Source organism: Maniola hyperantus, chromosome 17, assembly GCF_902806685.2.
Source record: "Maniola hyperantus chromosome 17, iAphHyp1.2, whole genome shotgun sequence".
NCBI lineage: Eukaryota > Metazoa > Arthropoda > Insecta > Lepidoptera > Nymphalidae > Maniola > Maniola hyperantus.
The window spans coordinates 6,884,267-6,902,928 of record NC_048552.1 but is presented as its reverse complement, the minus strand read 5'-3'; the positions used below and the strand labels follow the sequence as shown (position 1 = coordinate 6,902,928).

At 34.9% G+C, this 18,662-nt stretch overlaps 1 protein-coding gene across 14 annotated transcripts in view; it reads right to left on the bottom strand.

Annotated features, from left to right (window-relative positions):
- Positions 1 to 18,662, bottom strand: part of SK (small conductance calcium-activated potassium channel) — a 209,101-nt gene that overhangs the window by 76,372 nt on the left and 114,067 nt on the right. For 10 of the 14 annotated variants that reach the window (XM_069504281.1, XM_069504286.1, XM_069504280.1 and 7 more), the window contains exon 4: positions 15,327 to 15,359. The exons of the other annotated variants lie outside the window; for them this stretch is intronic. In XM_069504281.1, coding sequence (XP_069360382.1) covers positions 15,327 to 15,359 — 33 coding nt within the window. The remainder of the gene's footprint in view (positions 1 to 15,326; positions 15,360 to 18,662) is intronic. 14 annotated transcript variants of the gene reach the window in all.

Genomic DNA, 18,662 nt, shown 5'->3' with positions numbered 1-18,662 from the left:
AGTTATGGAATTATAGTATGGAACAGCTATTTGGAAAAAAATTGAAAAAAAATGTAACTTGATGAAACTATGACACTGGACATCCAAGTTGTTAGCAAAACCAAGTTGCAGCCTACATTATTTTTTGTTTGGAATAGTAAGTCTAGTGCATAGTAGGTAGTACATAGAAGTGGTCTGATCTACTTTAATACAATACAACTATTCATGTGTAGAAACGAATTAAAGTCACCTACGTGTTTTTACAACTAGTCGTATAAGAAGACACACTTCTTTTCCAAGGTTGGCATATTTTATTCCCAACTAGGTACTTTTAACAAAAATAGACAAGCAGATTTTGTCAAGTGTAATAATTGAAGTCGGAAGCATACTTTTAACAGTCAAAACGACACGATGAAACCAGATGCGTCAATTTCTCTTCATAGTAGGTACAATGTCCACAATACATACAGTAGATACGTGGTACAAACCAACCCGTATAAAAACGTGTTTTAGCATTTGATCTGCGATTATTACAGTGCCTAAACTTAACAGTAAGGTACGAATATTATTAGGAATTTTATTTCATGTAATGCCCATGCGGTAGGCGTTCAAGGACAGAGAGGCGGGAAATACATTCATTTCCGCGTTCAGGCTTGGTAGATTACGTCTCAATTCACTTCCGAAAATCTCGTGATCGTATTTCTTATAAAAAGTTATTTTTATTATATCTCTCGACCCTCAAAGCCCTTTTTTGTACAATAGCTTCTTTGTGGAAGTCGGCTCGTGTTTTACAAGATGGTGAAAATGTTATTATTAGATGCTTTGCACTTAACGAGATTACGGAGAGTACTGGATATGCATGGTTATTATAATAACAATCCTTAAAATTTGGAAATGATATGAAAAAATTATGGGTTTGTAGCATTTGAATATGGTAATATGAAAATTTGTTTCATATAGTGACGTATTGACCTTATTAAAATCGTGTCGCCAGACTGAACGTTACGCTTGGGTTGATATTTTGGTAATAAAAACCAAGAAAATAAATACTTTGACATTCAAAAGAGAAACAAAAGGTATTAAAATAGCACTCTATTTTAAAACAGAATATGATTTTGCAGTCATACAGTCTCTGGCATCAGGATTTCACAACTTCAAAACAAAGGTTTTCTTTAGTTTCGATAATGCATAAAATAAATCCAGAGCTATATGAACAAAGCTCTTTGTTTTAAACTCATATATTTTAAAAAACCGAATATTTAGAAAGTCATAATTGAATCAAAACTATAAAATTCTTACTAAGTAGGTACTAGTTTGTTTGTTTGTTTAAAAAAAATGTCTTTATTAATAATTAACAAAAATATATACATAGTTTATGTCCTATTAACCTAGGATAAACACATAAAATATAATTAAACATAGTTTGGCAGGCTAAGACGCCCCTTTCAAACTTACCATCTTCATATTTTAACGTTCTATTTACACCATAAATACACCAACAATAGGATAAAAATTTAGTTATGCTAACCTTAGTACATCGGTTATCACTTGTAAACATATTTTTTACATTTAAAGCACTATTTCTAATATTCTATCATAAGTACAAAATTTAGGTAAGTAGTTAATTTAACTAATCACTAATCTTATATATTTTTTTTTATTTTTTTTTTTATTTAACGCTAGTTGAGGGTAAGTACTAGTAATTAGGTACTAGTAATTAGTAGTAGCTTAGTAATTTTTACTGAGACCCCCTCTTTTACGCGTGTATTATTAAGTTCTTCCCTCAACACACACGACCCGTGCGTGTTTCATATCGAAGTGATAAATTGACTTTTGTAACGAAACGCATAAACGTCTACTATTATGACGTCATACGTTAGTTCTGAACTATTGAGTTGGTGTTTGGCTACTATTACCTGAGCTTTTAAACGGTCTAGCAGCCATTGTTTTCCCAACAGAAACTCATGTTTCTCTACGAGTACTATATGCAGTACCCACGCAAAACCGACATCTAAGCCATACCTAGGCAAAGCGTTTGCAAAATTTAAAAGTTTTTTTTATATGAATATCTGCAATGCTAGAAAAACCTAAAAACACCATGTTGTAACAAACCCTTCAGCGTATTAGAAAAGATTGTAGCTGTAAACTATCACCATACCTTCAATTATAAAAGCCCCTTTAAGTTTGATTTGATTGAAAGCATTCTCTACTACTACAGACTACTATTACAGATTTTGTAATGTCTGCAAAATTTTATCGGAATAGGTAGATTTAGTAGATAATAGGCTATTATTATTAGAGTTGTCTCATTACTCAGGACTTGATTGCGCGATAGAGCACGCATTGTATTCAATCCCTTTGTTACAGTACCGCTTAAACATAAATTAAGTAAGTACATAAATTATTAAGTCTTTGTTCCAAATTATTATCATTGTCTCACTTTGAATGTCCCTTTGGATATAACATTTAAAATCGCTACAATTACAATTGATTGCACTCTCATTTGATGGTAAGTGAAGATGCATCCTAACATGGAAGCAGGTTAACCTAATCGGTTTCTACACGGTATAGTACCGGAATGCTTAACCACTTGGTGACACGGTTATGTTAGTGTGGTGGGGGTAACTTACCACGGCCGAAGTCACACAACAGGCTTTTGCCTGTTTGCCATTTTGGGCTTCAAATATTAAAAAAAGTGTTTGTGTTAAATTATCACTGCTTCATTTTAAATGTTAGTTGGTTTGATTTACAAGGACAACAGCTACGTTCCAGTTTGCTTTCAGGCGTACAAAAAAGAGGTATTTCCTTGAGGTATGACCGTGGAGAGAGGCGCCAGCCTTAGACATAAACTCCATACCTCCCCGGGCGTAGTGGTATTCATGAGGATTTCCCTACGAAAATAAAGGAGTAGATACGACAATATTGCGAAGGGTGGGGTTTAAATAGTGGCCTTTCGGATTGCAATCCTATCCTTAACCATTGAGCTGTTGAGCCTTATGTTAGTAAGAACCAAGTTGTATACCTTAGTCATTTTTATAAATGTAATTAATTTATTAGAAATACTGATTTATAGATATAAGCGTTAAAATGAACAGTGTTCAAAATATAAATTCATTTTAATATCAGTCAACTTGTTATGAGTATTTAATTATTGGAAAAATTTTCATCGTTTATAATCAATCTGTAAAGGTAATATCGAAGTTTTAATAGATTTTACAAAAGCGATTCCCGATGGACGTTCCATTTCCCAACCTGTGTGACGAAACTTATTTATGTGGAAATTAAACTTAAGAGATATTATGTTTCCATGCTGGCCCCTATTTTGTACGACATACATATACTAAAGTAGATTAGATAACATACTATACCCTTAAGATTTTCATATCAAATATCGTGCTCGCGACTTCATTCGCGTGAACTTAGGTCCCATGGGAATCGGTTGATTTTCCGAGATAAAAATTAGCCTATGTCACTCTCCAAGTTTTTAACTATACGCTTGCAGAAAATCACGTCGATCCGTGTTTAGAAAGTGTTTTTAATCTAATCTCTATTCCATTAAAAATATTTGGAATAGTGCCATTGAAATGAAAAAGTAGAGATAAAAAATTGTCCTTCCAACTTTCTATTCAAATTCCTACACACAAACCGCTTTTCAGATTTAAATATGCCAGATCTAAGCCTCAGTTCTCGTTTTATAGAGAATATTTAAAAGCAAATTGTTGACAGGCCTTATTGTAGCGTGCCAACAGCCTACTCCGCAAAAAACTCGGAACACGGACTTTTCAGGATAAATTCCGGCAGTGGTCGGCGCGGCGGTGCCAAACCGCCCGCTGAACTGAATTTCGTCCCCAAATCTGGAATGTGTAGCTAAAGCTTTTTATACGTTGCCCAATACAACGTCCTCGGATTATTTTGGATCCTAAAAGGCTGACATTTAAAACGCTTGAAATAGTTTTAATGCATTTTATATTCATTTCATTCATTCATGATCAACCCATCGCCGGCTCACTACAGAGCACGGGTCTCCTCTCAGAGTGAGAAGGGTTTGGCCATAGTCTACTGGCCATGTGCGGATTGGTAGACTTCACACACCTTTGAGAACATTATGGAGAACTCTCAGGAATGCAGGTTTCCTCACGATGTTTTCCTTCACCGTTAAAGCAAGTGATATTTAATAACTTAAAACGCACATAACTTGGAAAAGTTAGAAGTGCGTGCCCGGGATCGAACCCCCAACCTTCGATGAGAAGGCGGACGTCCTAACCACTAGGCTATCACAGCTTTTTTTATATTATTTTGTTTCATATTGTGTAAATTGTTTTTGGATGTTATTTTTGTTTTTATTAGTTAAAAAATATTACATACTATATTGTGGTCATGCTTATACGATAATATTGTTTCAGAAAATGTTGTATGGTTTTCAGATACAAGTTATATATTTTATAGGTAGTTATATTTTATTAAACACTTTATTTTTCTGTTAAAGCATTATAAAACTACACTTACTAGCTACTATAGAATATCAATATAATTCTTCGTTTATTCTACTGCACTGAAATAGGCCAAAATCGATGTGAAATTCGCTTGATTGGCAAATGGTATCCAACATTTACATAAATATTCTGTAGAGCAAACTTAAATACCTACGTCGAAACATATATATCTAAAGTTGTTTTGATGTATACCTAAACTGTTGGAAAGATAAAAACTGAAATAATAATATATTCAGCAATAGAGATAGGGAACATAAATCCGTCCAAAAGAGCAACTTTCAGCGAATGCATAAATTCAGTGATGCATGTTATTTTTCTGGAAAACACTAACGTTAGTGACATAAAGTGTGCAGCTCTAAATTGAAGTTTGTTTGCTTTTGACATACAGCTATCGGCTTTTGGTATTGAATATGAAAATTATTATTATTTAAAATTTAAACAGAACTTATTTAGATCTAGCTGTTGCCCGCGACTTCGTTCGTACGCGTGGATTTAGATTTTTAAAAATCCCATGGGAACTCTTTCGAGTTTCCGGGATCAAAAGTAGCCTATGTCCTTCCTTGGGATACAAGCTATCTCTGTACCTACCGAATTTCATCAAAATCGCTTAAATGGATGGGCCGTGAAAAGCTAGCAGACAGACAGACAGACAGACAGACAGACAGGCGGACAGACAGACAGACACGCTTTCGCATTTATAAGATTAGTATGGAATGGATACAATCATTTTAGCGGTATACGAAACTGTTGGCCGATCGTGTTATGGATCTTGTTTTTTCATATAATTATGCTTTTATTTATTATATTCTCTCTTAAACAATCCACGTTCAATCTCACTTATAAATATACTAACTTACGCTCGCGACTTCGTCCACGTAGACTACACAAATTTCAAACCCCTATTTCACCCCTTTAGGGGTTGGATTTTCAAAAATCCTTTCATAGCAGATGCCTACGTCATAATAGCTATCTACATGCCAAATTTCAGCCCGATCCGTCCAGTAGTTTAAGCTGTGCGTTGATAGATCAGTCAGTCAGTCAATCCTTTTATATATTTAGAAGAAGAAGATTGATACAACAGCTATTGACGTTCAAAAGTGTAGGTATACATTTTACCAAATTTGAATATAAAAAAATAATTTGAATTTAAATACCGAGAGATACTAGGGTGGATATAACGTCAAAGATTTTAATTTATGGAAACTTGTATAGATCTTGAGTTTCGTGTTACCCGTTTAGTATGGCAATAAAAGGATAAATATTATATGAAAAGAAAAGTCCTGATACTACTCAACTCTTAGCCCAAACCCTCAGACCTAGAAGCTGAAATATTGCACAGAGCTAGGTACCATTTTTAATATAGATTTTTCAAAATGTCCACTGCATTGAAGGCATGGGCTATCGCTAGTAGAATACAAAATATGTTGTTTGTACCATATTTTTGTTTTTAGATGACTGCGCAACCTTGTCCATAGACAATAAATAATTAAATAGAACTAACAAGCAACTAGATTGCTCTTGGAAAATTGAAGAGTTTAGATACCCACTTTAGATAACATTCACTTTGCATTCACTCAATATCTGGCAGGTTGTCAAATCTGGATTAGAATTAAAAGCAGACTATGGAAGAGAAATTATATTATCAGACTAAATGACGCCCGTGACCTTGTCCGCATGGATTTTGTAAAAACTTAAGTTTTTAAAAAATCCCATGGGAATTCTTTTAATTTCCGGGATTAAAAGAAGTCTTTTCCGTGTCCTTCTCCGGGATGCAAGCTATCTCTGTAACAAGTAGATGGTCCTTACAATTTGTTTCATTGAATCCTGTGGAAACTTTTTGACTTTCCGGGACAAAAGTGACTTATGTCCTTCTCCCCTGCTAGCTTTTCCCCTTGCCGTAAAAACTAGTAAGTAGACAGACGGAAAGACAATCTGTCGTATTTAAAATATTGGCGTGTTGTTTTAATTGTTTCTCATTATTAAGATAGAGTAGACTCATACAATCACAAAGTAGATCACTGATCAATACTGACAATAATTGTATATCATAGTAAACAATTCAGCATTGATTAGATTCCTAATAGCTCGGAGATATAACTACAAAGGATTGCGCTTGACTGCAATCCATTTTGACTATGTTGCAATCACACTAATTAATAGTAAGTAAAGTCGTAGCCTATGAAGATTAGCAATTATAATTATTGAAATAATTAGTCCTGTTTTATGAAATTTATCTTAGAAACGTAATAGGTATATTTATAAATTAATAACAAGAGGCTCGTTAGAATGACATAATTATATAAATTTGAAACGTGGATAGGTATATGTTACTGAAACCAACCCCCTGTATACATTTTAATCCATAATTGGAACGCTAATAGATGGATAAAAGCCGGGTATCCGGTTCCGGTTATTCTGGGTGCTTTTAGTCTGGAATATTTAAAGACTCCTATATTTCGCGGATTTGAAAATGTTTTGTAGAATTTTAAATGACGGAACGTGGCACACATTTTATAAATAAACTGATTTCATTTATTAATTTCAAAGTGCAAAATAATCTATTTCAAAACCTTGTCCAATTAGTTGCTATTCATGTTAACCTTTCTAGCGAATTAATGTCCTAAACATATAAACACATAAAATCAAGAGAGTTTCAGGATGTTAAGTTAAAAAAATTAATGTAAATGTTGACGTAGTAGCCTCACCAGTCACAATCACCAGTAGAAATGTTAACCAGTCCTTAACCTAATATTTGTGATGAACAAATCTTGTTTTAGAAACATTAAAAAATCCAGTATTTCTAATAAAATAAATCCAGCGTATTTCTCACGCTATTAAAACCACTATAAAACTTAAAACCACTTGAAATTCAATAAAACCGTTTCATGTATAAATAAAACCCTACACCGTTAAAGCTTTCTATTGAAACCGTTGAAAACGAATTTCATTCAATGAGAAAGAGTACAAATACCACAACACGAGTATAATGAAATCAACGTGGCTGCATCGAATATTTCACGGCACGCAGCTACCAACTTCCGGATACAGGAAAGTATTCATTGTATCACACAAAAGTTTCACCCAAGTCAAACATTTATCCATCCAGAATGAAATACTAGAAAATCTTTTTCATTTGAATATATATTATTATATTTATGTAATAATATATTATATTCAAATATACTTATATATACTCTATGTAAATATACTCTATGTTTCGATAGTACTATTGAGGGCAAATCATTCTGCCGCGGGAAGACAACCAACAAAACTTCAGCGTGTATAATCATGCACCCTTCACGTATTCCGCGAAAAATATTTTACCTCAACAGAAAATTCAACGCTAATTTTGTGATCGTGATCAATGATCGTATTGTACACAAGTGGCAAATGTGGTCAATAATATAAATAGTATAATCGATCAAACGTTTTGAAAATGATATCCATACTAATATTATAAATGCGAAAGTGTGGCTCTCTGTCTGTCTGTCTGTCGCTCTGCTAGCTTTTCACGGCCCATCCGTTCAACCGATTTTGACGAAATTTGGAACAGGGATAGCTTGCATCCCGGGGAAGGACATAGGCTACTTTTTATCCCGAAAAAGCAAAAATTTCCCATGGTACCTCAATCCACGCGGGCGAAGTCGTGGGCATAATCTAATTTTAAATATATTTCGCATGAGGCAAACTAAAAACACCACAATATGAACACAGTATCACTAGGTTGCACCAAACATTCTGCGACACGCATCATCTATTAACACCCAGATACAGAGGAAGCATTCGTTTTATTACTCCAACCTCTGTCCAAGTGAAACATTCAGCTGGAACGAAGTTGGGACGGAATGAATTAATGAAACAACTCTCGTTCATTCAAAAGTAGACTTTTTGTCTTCAGAATAAGACTCATTATCCCCAAGCCGTGATAGGGCTAATTTCTCATAGCAACTCGGCCATTCAGAAGCAAGATGTAAATAAAATGGAATGCATTAATTGCTTGGTTTTTGCAGCTCGTTTAACAAGAAGGCGGCATTAGACGAATGTAATTCACAGAATAATAACTATGTTAGTTAGTTAGTTAATATTAGTTATACCTAATAGATAATGCCCGCGACTTCATCCGCGTAGGCTTAGGTTTATTTAAAACCCGTAGGAGCTCTTTCTGAGATAAAAAGTATCATAATATGTCCATCTTCGGGATGCAACCTAATCCTGTACCAAATTTCATCATAATCGGTTAAACGGATGGGCCGTAAAAACCTGGCAAATAGACAGACGGACATACTTTCGAATTTATAATATTGTTTTATATAGTTAATTATGTAAAATGTTATACGGCACGGCAGAGAAAAATACAACGAAATCTTCTTATCGTAAAAGTTCAGACATTTAGTATTTCGTCGAATGCAATTTTCTCTCTAGCTATTTTTAATAAAGTTGGGCAATTGTGTCAAAAAGTTTGCGTACAATATTAATCAAATCAAGAGTTAGGTATATTTTTATCCAACTTGGTATTTTATAGGCAAAGTAATAATTATCCATACTTTATACCTACTATCCATACTAATATTATAAATGCGAAAGTGTGTCTGTCTGTTTGCTAGTTTTACATGGTTCAACAGTTAAACCGATTTTGATGAAATTTTGTACAGAGTTAGCTTACATCCCGGGAATGCTACATTTTATACCAGTAAATCAAAGAGTTCCCACGGGATTCTTCAAGGCTCATCCGTTTAACCGATTTGTATGAAATTTGGTACAGCTAGGTAACTTGCATCCTGGAAATTGTCATAGGCAACTTTTGCTCCAGGAAAATCAAAGAATCGGACAAGAATTCGCACGGGATTTTTAAAAAACCTTTATCCACGCGGACGAAGCCGCGAGTATCATTTATAGTACAGAATATTAACAAAACTAATTTCTCAAAATCCTAACACAAACTGTCATTTAATATTTTATACCAGCTCAGAACTTACCTTAATTATAAATGATGTGGGTGTCGTAGATTAAATTTAATTTAGAGGCTAATCCCGTTAAAACCAAAAACGTGGTTCCCTGATCCTTTTATTACTTACTAAATGGGTCACTATGTTTTATAGGTCAGCACAATCATGATAATATTATTTGGAACATAATAAAGTATTATCTCCTTCAGGATTTATTTAGGTTAGGACTTTATAAGCCGTTAATAGCTTCCAGTTGGAAAAGAATGGAACCCCTTGCGATATGATCTATGCCTCGTGGCTTATCCATTTGACAATAAATTATAATAAGCCAGTTACTCCACTATATAGTTAAGCCAGTATATAGTTTATATGAATTAAAACTTGTTTTGCTAGATGTTTCAGTCTATATGTGGAATCATTTATTTATAACAAAGTAGTAAGCATAATGTGACATCAAGCATTGTTCCATTAAGCAAGCCAAATCTAAAATTGCATCATGGCTCGCTTCCTTAAGCTACGATGAAACTGAAAAACTTTTCTTGCATTTAACACAAGGGCACTTTGTCATTACTATTTAGATAATAATCTATACTTAACACAATAATGTATATAATTAATCTTAACATAGCTTGTACTGTAACCTTATTTTTAATCTTAGATAAATACCTACCTTAGTTAAGTGAACGTAGACTAGTAAACCGAGCGTCAATTTACCGGTTAATTGTTTATTGTTAATTCTATTAGGTACCCACGACACAGGACTACCTAGTGTGGGTACCATAACACAATGTTATAATTGATTGATCTATGGTAAATAAATATTTTTTCATTTTCATTTTCATTTTCATTCAATTATTACTACACTAGATGATGCCTAAAGACGTCATCTACGTGGATATGGTTTTTAAAATAACGTGGGAACTCTTTAATGTTTTGGGATATAAAGTAGCCTATGTCCTTAACCAGGTGTAAGCTAACTCTGTACTAAATTTCATCAAAATTGATTAAACTGTTGGACCGTGAAAAGCTAGTAGGCAAACAGACAGACACATTTTCGCATAATTATTATATTAGTATGGATGGATGTATTAGTTAAATAACAAAAACGAAGCAATATTTATTTAACGGTTATAATATCCTCGCGTGCACTGTAAAAAATGTCCTTATTCGCCCTTTATTTCAATTAATTCTTATTCTTTATAAATTCCGTGTTGCTTTTGTCACGCCACATGCTGTTTTATGCATAAATGATGCAATTTCATGTATTTACTGCACTCTAGCTGTAAAGCTAATCTTTAACATTATACTTTCATGACCAACTGCATACTTTACTTAGTTTATAGCACTCATTTATATTTAAGAGCTTGCAATTAACGACACTCGTTACGTATTTGCTGGCTAACCAAGAAAACAATGTTAAGATTTTATTAATTTATGGCTTAAAATTTGCTATTCTCAAAATACTTTTGTATCATATAAGTACACAATCCTCGCAACGATTCATCTCTCCCCTTAAAAAGATCAGACTTTAAAAGATTGCTTGCAGATAATTTACTGTTTCTTATGGCAACAAACCATAACAGCAATGGGTGGGTGTCTTGCATAGAGTGCAAACAGCTTAGGAAGTTACGTAACTTACTATCGGGAATCGATACCGATAGCGTGTATAAGTAATATCTAGGTACCAACTCTTACATCCATACTTAATATTATAAATGCGAAAGTGTGTCTGTCTGTCTGTCTGTTAGCTTTTCACGGCTTAACCGTTCAACCGATTTTGACGAAATTTGGTACAGAGGTAGCCTGCAACCCGGGGAAGGACATAGGCTACTTTTTATCCCGGAAAATTTAAGAGTTCCCACAGGATTTTTTAAAACCTAAATCCACGCGTACGAAGTCGCGGGCATCGGCTAGTACGAAAATAAAACTTTTTTTTTTTTTTTTTTTATTAACTATCAAATATTGAACATTTTACAAATACTTTTAACACAACAAAAAAACCACTAAGGTTTAGTATGTTGCTTATCATTCCGTCCATTAATCGATTTTGGGTATAGTGCTTCCATAAATAATATATACATTATGTATAGAAGCACTAGCACTAGGGAGCGTTACATGATAATAATTTGTTATATTTAATTTTTCAAAAATGGGAATTGTTAATATTTGTTTTGAAAGTATGATTTTAACTTGTGTTTAAAGTTAAATTCGGTTAGTCCTGACCTAAAAGTATTATCTAAACTATTTATTAGGCGAGGGATCATGTACGCGCTGGTGCGCTCACCATATTTATTTTTTGCAGAGATGGTAACTAGTTTTTTTTGAGTTACTTTGCGTGTCTGAATTTTGTTAATAACTTCCTTTTGCATGGCTAAATTAAAAAATTGTTCTTTTAGGATCGTAAGTTGAACTTTGTCATAAATATTAATCTCTTTACAATACTTAAATATAAGATTTTCATTATTGCAGAAAATCATAATAGCTACGTATAGTCTGCGACAGGTCGAGAATCGAGATGCACAGCATCGGCGCTGACCAGGTGCGGGCGAGCGCGGGTGACGTGCCGATGTGCGGGGCGTCCCCTAGCCTCATACCCCGATTGCCACCTCGACCTGTCGCGTACTATAGGTAAGACATCAACAAAAGTCTTGCTTACTGAGCAAACAGCTTAGAAAGTTATATACCATGCTATCAGCAATCGATGTCGATAGCATGCTGCTGTCCCGAGAATAGTGGCTTCACTCTCACAAACGAATAATTAATCGGTCAACCGCCACCGCTCCACTTTCCGGAAAATTGGGCTACGTTTTTTCCGTCCGGCCTCCTTTCGTTCCGATTAAAGATGTATTAGTCCCGAGAACGCCAATTTAGAAGTTAGTGACATAATGTTTCTGTTGGTCCTTTATTGCAACTTGATTTAACATTTATCTGAAAGCTAATAAAGGTTGCATTTTTCAAACCTCTTTGAATAGAATACCTTATACACATATGAGTTCTCAAGGTTGTTCATGGAGGGCTAGATAATCGAAAAAAGAGCACCTGCAGGTCAGAAGAGGAAGTGGATGAGTAGGTAATATAAAAGATAGATGGATCCGGGACCATCACTCTAAAGAACTTTAAAAGAATGCCCAAGATTAAAAGACATTCAAAGTCAAAGTCAAATGATTTATTCAAAATAGGTAATTAATAACTCTTTTTGATGGTCAGATGTTGGATTTCTAAGATATAGTGGTGATAATTATTACGCAAACTTAAAACTAAAGCTACGAGGGTTCCAAACGCGCCCAGGTCTGAGAAGAGCCCACAACAAACTCAGCCGGGTAAAATTCTATATTTAAACTCACCGCCAAACTTCAATTTAAAAAGGATCTTGGTGATGACAGTAATTTTAGAAATGCAAATGTAAAAAAAAACATTTTGGGCACGATTTATTGTTGTTAATAAATTGAGTTCGCTATAGTAAGGATTTATCTCTAAGCATAACAATGTCAACATCTACGCCATAAACGTACTAAACCTATTAAACACCTTCTTATAATACCTAAATGTCTCTGACTGTCTACAATGCAGAGTCTGTATAGAGTGGAGGTACGTGCTGTTGAAGTACACGGGCGTGGCATACCAATGCAAGATCTATCTAAGATCTTCATCTTTTCGAAATAAGAAAAAAGATTTCGGCGAGTACGAAAATATTTTCAGGATATAAGATTATCAGCTTAACACACAGGCAGTTATAACATCGTAAATCTTAACCTGACACGTATTCATGTGACAAGAATCTCATGTAATCCTGTTTTCCTTATTAAGGACAATGTCGCACCTGCGGTGTGAAGCCAGACAACGTTAAGAATATGATTAAAGCAATTCCCTTATATTTATATTACATACAAATATATTGAAAACACGTTGTCGTTTGTACAAAACGGTTCTTGGTTTGTGATGGGTGAAGAATTTTAGTGCAAATAAAAATTATTAAAACAATTAGGGTTCTTACAGACGAGTGGCAATTCGTCGACGACAGGGGTAACTGGTGCCGTCGTTGTGTATTCAGTAGCTGCCACGGCGCGCGTCAAATGCAGCCGCCAGTGCACTGACACACGATGACAGCAACAGTCACCCAGTTAGTATATCAAAAAAGTGCCGCTCGTCTCTCCTTGTACACTTCATGACATGAAAAATAACTTGTTTGCGATAGTACATATCGTTGTGCTAGCGTCGCGTAGGCATCGTCGTTCAGTTGTCGCGGCGCTGGACAGATACAAGTGTGAAGGGGCTCTTATGTGATAATACTAAATTAACATTATTTATCTATTAATATAAGGGTTAGGCTAGGTAAACATATAATTTGTAAGAGTTAAAAAAAAATTAACTGCGTCGCCACCTCAGAGAAATTATACAGCGCATTTTTTGCTCGCTAACCCTAGAGACCTAAGGCATGTTTCATAAAAATCAGCAACTTTTTAATAACTGTAATTGACGCCCGAGCTGCTGTAGAAAATAAGGTATTTTTTTAGGAAGTTGTTTTTCATAACTGCCGTACTTTAATACTCAGGTAAGGCCTCTTATTTGCCAATACCACTGCTTGTATACTTGACACATTTTCGACTTTTCAACAAGGGCAAAGGATGAATACGGATATTGGAACCTCCCTAGTCGTTGAACTATGAGAAGTGCCACTCAACATTATTCTCTATCGGTATCAGATATGCAATGTAATACTTATGTCCTTGTCATAGAGGATAGGTAACTGACTACTTTGCAGAAAAACTGACTTACTTGAGATGAAATACTAGACCCTATCTACTAGCTTTTCCAATGGCCTAGTCCTACCTACTCGTAGCTAGTGTTGAATATAAATGAATCGTATATGCAAGTTTATTATATAGGTACCTAAAAATATAAAGGACAAGGTTAAGTCGAAGCGAAGAAACGCGTTTTTTGTAAAAGTAAAGTATACTATATCCCCGTAATATAGCTACTTTCTCTTGTACATCAAAGTGCGTCACATTTTTTTAGGCTCAAAAGGGCTAGAACCCAGAGCCGTAAAATCAGTTTAAAAAAATTGATTTATTTTTATTTTGTTGAAATATCTCTAAATCACTTTGCAACTTGCAACATTTTAAAAAAGACGCCTGCAATGTGCCATGAGTCTAAGAGAGTAGCTTTAGCTATGAGCTTTAGCTTAACCTTCACAAAAGGTTTTTATCCTTTTTTAACAGTCCAAAAATATGCAGTCAAAAAATGAGTCAAAAAGAAATAATAATTTGAAAAGTATTCCAAAAATGTTGTTAAAAGGTAACCGCCCGGATCGCTAGCTTAGTGAAAACGTTTTTCGAGTGTTTGAATTAAATTGTTTCACCATTTTACAAAACTGCTATTCCGTTTTAAGTGTACTTCAAGTACACGAAACAGAAAAACTGTTTTGATGTGAAAAATATTTTTGCATACTTTTTTAAGTTTTAAGTATTTTGGACATTGACTTTTATATTACTTCGTATTGACAGGGCCATTGAACAAGCAAAATGGCACCGACTCATTGGTGCTTTAGCACCAATGTAACCTCAGTGACGTCTGGATTTCAAACGGGTCGTTCTAAGAGGTGGCGCTGATTTATTTGGTTCCAAAACCGTGAAAATATTTTGTTCGTTTGGGCATATCTTGTCATTTGTATCGATGATTTTGGATTCGGAGAGCTCCAGTACCCTACTGTAGGAAATAAACCACATAAAACAGTGTAACGTTGTAGGTTCTAGGGTAATAATTAAGATTATTTTTCATGCATTGCATTTTTATGGGGTAACTCGAGTAGATCAAATTTATTTGGGTGCAGAAATACACCTAATGACTATAATAACCTTCATACAAACTTGAATCAACTAATTTTATTATAAAAGATGATCTATTTTACCTGGGGTATCTGGTTCCGTGGTCCTGCGCAGGCCTAAAACAAATTTTAAAGTTTTCTTTTATATAAGGAATTTTATTGACGTTATGTCCTTTTCGTGCCAACTAACTTTGAAAAAATTGAGTTGTTAATTATAACTTACTTACCCGTAATAATAAAAAGTAGGTACTTATAGTACGCGACAGGACGAGATGGCAATCGGAGTGGGGACGCCCCGCACACCCGCACAGCCCTCGCGCTAACCCGGTGCGGGTTAGCGCGGGTGACGTGTGGGTATGCAGGGCGTCCCCAACCTCATAACCAGATTGTCATCTCGACCTGTCGCGTACTATACCTAAGTGTAGTCTAATGCGTGTGACATTGCGTATGCGTGTAGGTGCAGCGTCGGGTTTAACTTATTAAATAATCATGCGAAGGCTTTATAATTACTATAAGCAGCTAGCAACTGCGAAATAAAGAGTTTGTAACCGAGTTAAAAATATCGTCATTTTTTAGGAGCCTAGTAATCAATGAACTGATTTTATAAGGTAGGAAATAAAATAACTTAGGATAACATAACCACACCACAAGTCCTAAGATAACCTAATATATGATGTTTATAAGTTCAGTCGTTCGTTATCTATATTTTTATGCATAACAGTTTTTGATTTATCGTGCAAAATGTTGAGAAGATACGCCTGTAGTATGGAAAACTCAGTGCGCGAGTATGTCTCGCAGTTAGCCGGTTTTTTTTTTATTTCATAACACTAAGTTGAGGTCTTATATCTAAGCCTTATATGAAACTAGTTTATGCTCGCGACTTCGTCCGCGTGGACTACAAAATTTCAAACCCCTATTTCACCCCCTTAGGAGTTGAATTTTCAAAAATCCTTTCTTAGCGGATGCCTACGTCATAATAGCTATCTGCATGCCGAATTTCCCGGCCCGATCCGTCCAGTAGTTTGAGCTGTGCGTTGATAGATCAGTCAGTCAGTCAGTCAGTCAGTCAGTTAGTCAGTCACCTTTTCCTTTTATATATATAGACTAGAGGACGCCCGCGATTTCTTTAATTTTCCGGGATAAAGTAGCCTTTGCCCATCTCCAGGATGAAAACTATTTTTGTACCAAATAGATGATGATGACGATGTCATCCACGTCAATTTAAAAATTCCATGGGAATTAATGGATTTTCCAGGACAAAACGTATGCCTATGTCCATCCCTGGGCTACAAGCTATCTCTATCTCGATTTTCATTAAAAACGGTTGAACAGATGGGCCGTGAAAAGCTAGCAGACTGACAGACACATTTCGCAAATAAATAGATATGGATTTTAGTATCGTATTCTGTCTTTTTAGAACCTATACTTAGCTTTTGCTGTTCTCTACTTTGCTTATATTTTTAATATAAATAATAATACTAGGTAATTAATATCTTCTTATCTACTTTTTGATAAAAAAAAAATGACAGCAACAGATGCAAGACATCGCTTATGCTAAACTACTTCGCATTATTGGATTGAATATTGAATTTACGTAAGCGATCACAGCGGGTTTTCTTATTAAATAAATTGCAGCTATGCAACGAGAGTTTTAAAATAATGTAAGAATAAAGAAAACTACTGGAGTCATTAAAATAAAGTATGGTGAAAATTCATGAAATGCTAATTCGATTCAAATGAATTAAACATTCGAATCAGAATGGTTTCGCAACTCAATTTCTTCTTCAAGAGTCGATTATCGGATAATTAACCTCTGGTGTAATATTATAATAGTACTAGCTGATGCCTGCGACTTCGCCCGCGTGGATTTGGTTTTGAAAAATCCGAGGGCACTTTTGATTTTCCAGGACAAAAGTAGTCTATCCGTAGTAGCCTGTCCCCGAGATGTAAGATATCTCAGTACCTGTAAAAACATTTAAATGTATGATTCTTTAAAAATCCTTTTAAAACAGGATCAGAATGCAATTCATTACAGCATCAGGGCTGAGGAGTTGGGTCCTCGAGTCCAAAAAGTCTTTACTTGGTAGGTACCTCCAATATTAATTTATAACCGACAATTACTAAATCCCATCAATTTTTGTGGTCAGGTCCCGTACAGCATTAGGATTCAGGAGTTGGAATCCAAATGTTTTATGGGACAATGTCGCAAAGTTTCTCTATCGATTAAAAAAAATTACTCAAATTGGTTCAGAAATCTCGGATATTTCGGTGTATATCGTTCCAAAGATTAGCCCGTTCAAACAGACATACAGACAAAAATTTTAATAACGTGTGATACAGTTATGGTACAGTTCAAATAACCATATGAGCTTAATTTGAGGTACCTAGTTATTTCGAAATTACAGAAATACACTTGAATTTCATTTATTAGTATAGAAGATATATATTATAGCTATAAATGTATATATACATATCATCACTTACGTAAGCCGTCATAGCCTAGTGCACATACCTCTAACCTTTTAGATTTTTGTGCGTTTTAAGATATTAACCACTATGTGGACTATGACCACATTTTTCTCATTCTGAGATGATGTATTGCTATCAGAGTAATTTAAACAGCAGTGTAAGAATTCAATGTACAAAATTCAGTTAGCAATGCAGTCTAGTAACTGAATCCTCATTTTGTACCTACTTATGTGATCCAACGTACTCAATTTAGCGTGACTAGAGTCGTCTAGACGCCGAATATAGTGCTATTTCTGTGCTAAGTATGTGTCCTTGTCGCCAAAGTCACGGTAATATTATCATACAGTATTCAAACTTCATACAAACGGACGAAACGCGAGCTATACCTACGCGCCTCGATCTCGGGATGTGCTCGGGACACTGCCAGTCGCGACTGAGCCGCAGTGACGAACGGATGGTGTTTTGTTTTTTAATAACCGCGTGATTTTTCCACTAAAATAAGTTCAAGTACATATTTAGTATGACAAGTAAAAAATATTGTGCTGTTTTTGGTTGCATGAATTCTTCATTAACGCATCCAGAGATAAGTTTTTAAATTACCTGGAAAGGCGGGCTATCGCATGTTTACGTGCCGCGCTGCTGTAGGTATTTATTTCAAAGATACGGCCAAGTTACAATACTGTATGATAACATTACCGTGCCAAAGTGCTTGCTATTCAATGGCTGGAATAGCATGTATAATATTATGAAGCTATCAATCACAGTCCAGCAATAGAATAAACTTACTGCATTCATCTAAATTACTGAAAGAAAGTGAACGGATGTTAAGTTCAAACTCAACTGACAAGCAGGAAAATTCTAGATACGAAGTAGGCATTTTTTATTAAAGAGGATATAAAAAGAAAGACAGTCTCCAGGAAAAGCTATTGTAATTTGTATAGGTACAGTTAT